The sequence below is a fragment of the Octopus bimaculoides genome, chromosome 7 (assembly GCF_046866305.1).
Source record: "Octopus bimaculoides isolate indiv1 chromosome 7, ASM4686630v1, whole genome shotgun sequence".
Lineage (NCBI taxonomy): Eukaryota > Metazoa > Mollusca > Cephalopoda > Octopoda > Octopodidae > Octopus > Octopus bimaculoides.
Window position 1 is genome coordinate 53,314,472 of NC_142934.1, and position 4,237 is coordinate 53,318,708.

General features: G+C 40.9%; 1 protein-coding gene across 2 annotated transcripts in view; it reads left to right on the top strand.

Annotated features, from left to right (window-relative positions):
* Positions 1-2,640: 2,640 nt before the first annotated feature.
* Positions 2,641-4,237, top strand: part of LOC106873978 (gamma-aminobutyric acid type B receptor subunit 2) — a 1,140,241-nt gene continuing 1,138,644 nt past the window's right edge. Inside the window, exon 1 of one of the 2 annotated variants that reach the window (XM_089355293.1) lies at positions 2,641-4,057. In XM_089355293.1, coding sequence (XP_089211419.1) covers positions 3,734-4,057 — 324 coding nt within the window. In that variant the 5' untranslated portion in view covers positions 2,641-3,733. The remainder of the gene's footprint in view (positions 4,058-4,237) is intronic. The other variant, XM_089355294.1, reaches the window with a different exon arrangement.

Consider the following 4,237-nt stretch of genomic DNA (forward strand, 5'->3'; position numbering starts at 1 on the left):
TTTGGTCGTCTTCTCTGGGTCATTAGAGAACGCCGTAACGATTACGCGGAAAGGACACCTCGGCCAGATTCGCAGACTTCACTGGACTCTTTGATCGGCAGCAGCGACGGCCGGTGTCTACGAAAGGCACGAATGTGATCGGCGCGGGCTGGTGATCATCAGCTACGGGTAATTACTCCTTTACGGGGCTTGTTCCAGGCCTTATCACAGAAGGTGGTTCAGAGGATTCCAGCCTTTATTGGCTACGGAAGATGCGCCCGCTGTTACCTCTATGGTAACGCGCATCACAGACAGACCTGCTATTAATCTGTCACGTACGGCTTTCAGCTGCTCGTCTCTCTAAAAAGCGTAGCGTTCACCCACCGACTGGACCGCACGCGACTACTTGTCGCCGCCAGGCTCGTGCAGGGGTAGCTGACTGGGTCACCGTTGCTTCTCTGTAACCGATGCTGCTACCGTGAAATCTATGAGATAATCCGTCAACAAAATTTATGCATCAGCTTAGAAAAAAATAATGTTTGGAAAATTTAGAATTTCTAAGGGCCCCGCCTGTTATTCCTATATATTTGTTTATGATCTGTATCTAACATGCTACAATCATACATTCTTCACATTATTTTCCAACTAAACCTATACAAATGCGATACTCTAATGCTGATAACTCAGGAAACACACCACTTTTAATAAAAGTAGGTTATCATGAATTAAACGTAGACAAACAAGGTTTATAAAACTTTTCGTTTGAGTAATGAATTATTGTATGAAACACACTTGCATCAGCTTTCTTTTACCGAGAAAAATATCAACTGCCGGTAAGTAATTACTCGTTCTGTTAAAAACAGCAACAAAATAAAGGACTGTTGTCCCAGATAAGAAAAATAAAAAAAGAAAGAAGAAAATGAAAAGGCGAGTTTGCAGAATCAATAGAACGTGGGATAAAAATGCTTAGCGGATTCTCATCCTTTTCTCCGTTCTGAGTTCAAATTCTGCCGTTCTCGACTTGCCTCTTTATTATTTCGCGTTTGATAAAATAAGTACTAGTTGAGTACTGAGGTCGATGTATTCGACTTAACAGCGTCCCGCACAATTTAAGGTATTCTGCCTATAATAGAAAGGATTCAAGAAAGTAAAAAAAGGTCTTTCACCAAGCTTCTGCACAAAATTAATTGGCCTAGCGTTAAACAATAAAAACGCTGCAAAACAATGATAATAGCAATTATTATTCTTTTATTAATCAGAGAGTTGCAATAGACAGGGGAGAGGGAGAACAGATGGGACACACACACACACATGCGCGCACACACACACACACACACACACATGCGCGCGCACACACACACACAGATGCGTACATATATGTATATACGCGTGTGTATGTATATATATATATATATATATATATATATATATATATATATATATATATATACATATATATATATAGACTTTAAAGAGAGCTCAAATATAAATACACACACACACACACATATATATATATATATATATATATATATATATATATATATATATATATATATATATATATGTTTGTATACACATCAATGTATGTACATGTATACGTATGTATAAATGCATAATATATACCAAGGGTGCTGCAGCGTGTCCACATCCTTTGGGCAGAAACGAACAAAATAATAAACGAATACACACACACACATGAATATATATGTAAGGGAGTATAGATATATGCGTGAGTGTTTGTCAGTAAATATACACCCGTACACGCACACAGACAAACACACACACACACACACACACATGTGTGTATGATGACAAGTAGCTATGCAGTGCGTATAGAACTAGGCAAATCACATATGACAACTATAACAAAGTTATACAAATTTATACACACACACAAGAACACACATGTATTTATATACGTACATACATTCATACTCATGTGTGTGTGTGTGTGTGTGTGTGTGTGTGTGCGTGTGTGTGTGCGAATAATATGATCGATAACAACAAAAATAATAGAATGTGACAGCTGATTTCTTTCTTTTTCTTCTCTGCCTTCCGTCAATATCATCAATAACATCATTACCGTCACTATCGTAATCAATAAAATCCTTCTTCCTCTAGTCAGCTTCCTTTTTTTTGATATAATCATTTTGTTTATGATGATGATGATGATGATGATGATGACCACTATCACTATCATCGTCATCATCACTATCATCGTCATCATCATTATCACCGTCACCATCATCGTCGTCATCATCATCGTCGTCGCCGTCGTCGTCGTCATCATCATCTTCATTGCCATCATCATCATCATCATCATCATCATCATCTCAGTTCTCATTGTCATTCCCGTAATCACCAACGCAGTCGTTCTTGTCGTCGTCGTCGTCGTCGTCGTCGTCGTCGTCGTCGTCGTCGTCACGTTCGCTATCATCATTAGCCGTTGTCATCATCATCATTATCATCATTATCATGACTATTATCAAACTCGTCACCAACGCAACCGACACTGACGCTACCACCGGTAACACACCCACCCCCATCACCCCGCTATCTACCACCACCACCACCACCGCCGCCGCCGACGCTTCCTTCACCACAACCACCACCACCACCACAACCATCGGCGCTGCATCCGCCGCCGCCGCCGCTGCCACGGCATCGCCGATTGTTATTGAAAACGATGTCGTTTCAACGTTGTTGTCGACATAGCCACAGCATTACCGTCCCCTTATTACAGTTGGTCCTTCATCTACTTTACCTCTGTTTGTTCGCATCCCCTTACGTTCATCCTATAACTCTCTTCGTCATCTTTGTTATCATCGTCTGACTCTTCATAGTCGGTGTTATTATTATAATCCTTGTCATCATCTTTATCATCATCATCACTCTCGTCATCACAATCGTCCACTTACAATAGCAAGAACTACAATATTATACGCCACCTTTACTTAACGAGGAACTTCTCAAGCGATTTGCATAAACAAATACACTTGTGCACATTCCATACAGACACACGGACACACGAGGACAACGTGCGATATAGACCCCCCCCCACACACACATACACACAAACACACACACTCACACACACGTACATACATAGACAAGCACACACGCACTAACGCACACGCACACACATACATACGAATACACCTGCAATCACATGTGAAAGCTCGCACACTGACACGTAAAAGTGCAGAGAGACACGCCTTTCTGTGGATCTATTCAGTGCCGTACACAAATCAATGGATTAAGACACACACACACACACACACACACACATACATACACATACACACACACACACAGCACTCACACACACATACACACATAGGTGTGCGTGTATATTCACGCGTACATACATACGTATATTTGTACACATATCGTTCTCAACGCGTGGATGCACCTCACGTTTACAATACTAAACATACTGCATATTCCACACGCACAAGCACATACGCTTCACACGCGCACACAGACACACGCGCGCGCACACGCACGCTCACTCACATACGTTCGCAGACGAAGAGAACCATTCGCACATTCACACAGCGCTATACCTCACCGTTCTCCACTGCACTGTACACATAACAAGCTCGCGCGCGCACACAGACACAAAAAAGACATACCGTGCACATCATAAACACCAAAAGCTTCCACCGGACTCATTTCAGAGCGGTCGGTGACGGTGGAAAATAAGAATAGCAAAAGTAAAAAGCACGCATAACAAAGCGAGCCACAGTGGATGGAGGGCGGTAGGTATATCCGGCAGAACAGAGCAGACCTACGAAAATCCCAGGTGAAATTCTTTAAGCTGCGCCCCATGAAGGCAAGCGTTCGTTCAATGGTTGTTATCAGACAACAGGTGTTGGCTACGATTTTGTTCTTCGTAGCTGGGGTTAGTTCGGATTTACATATAATCGGATTGTTTCCCACGACGACTGAAAGGGAAGCTGGTGCCATAGGACGTGGGGTCCGTCCAGCTGTAGAACTTGCTATAGAGAAAGTGAACTCCGATCCGGGAATCTTACCTCACTGGAACCTTACTGTAAATTGGAACGACACTAAGGTAAATTCTCACATAAGTGTTGATTATTTTCGTAATTAAAATGTAATAATAATAATAATAATAATAATTATCATTATTATTATTATTATTAGTAGTAGTAGTATTAGTATTATTGCTATTATTATTATCATTATTATTATTATTATTATCATTATAATAATAATAATAATAATAATAATA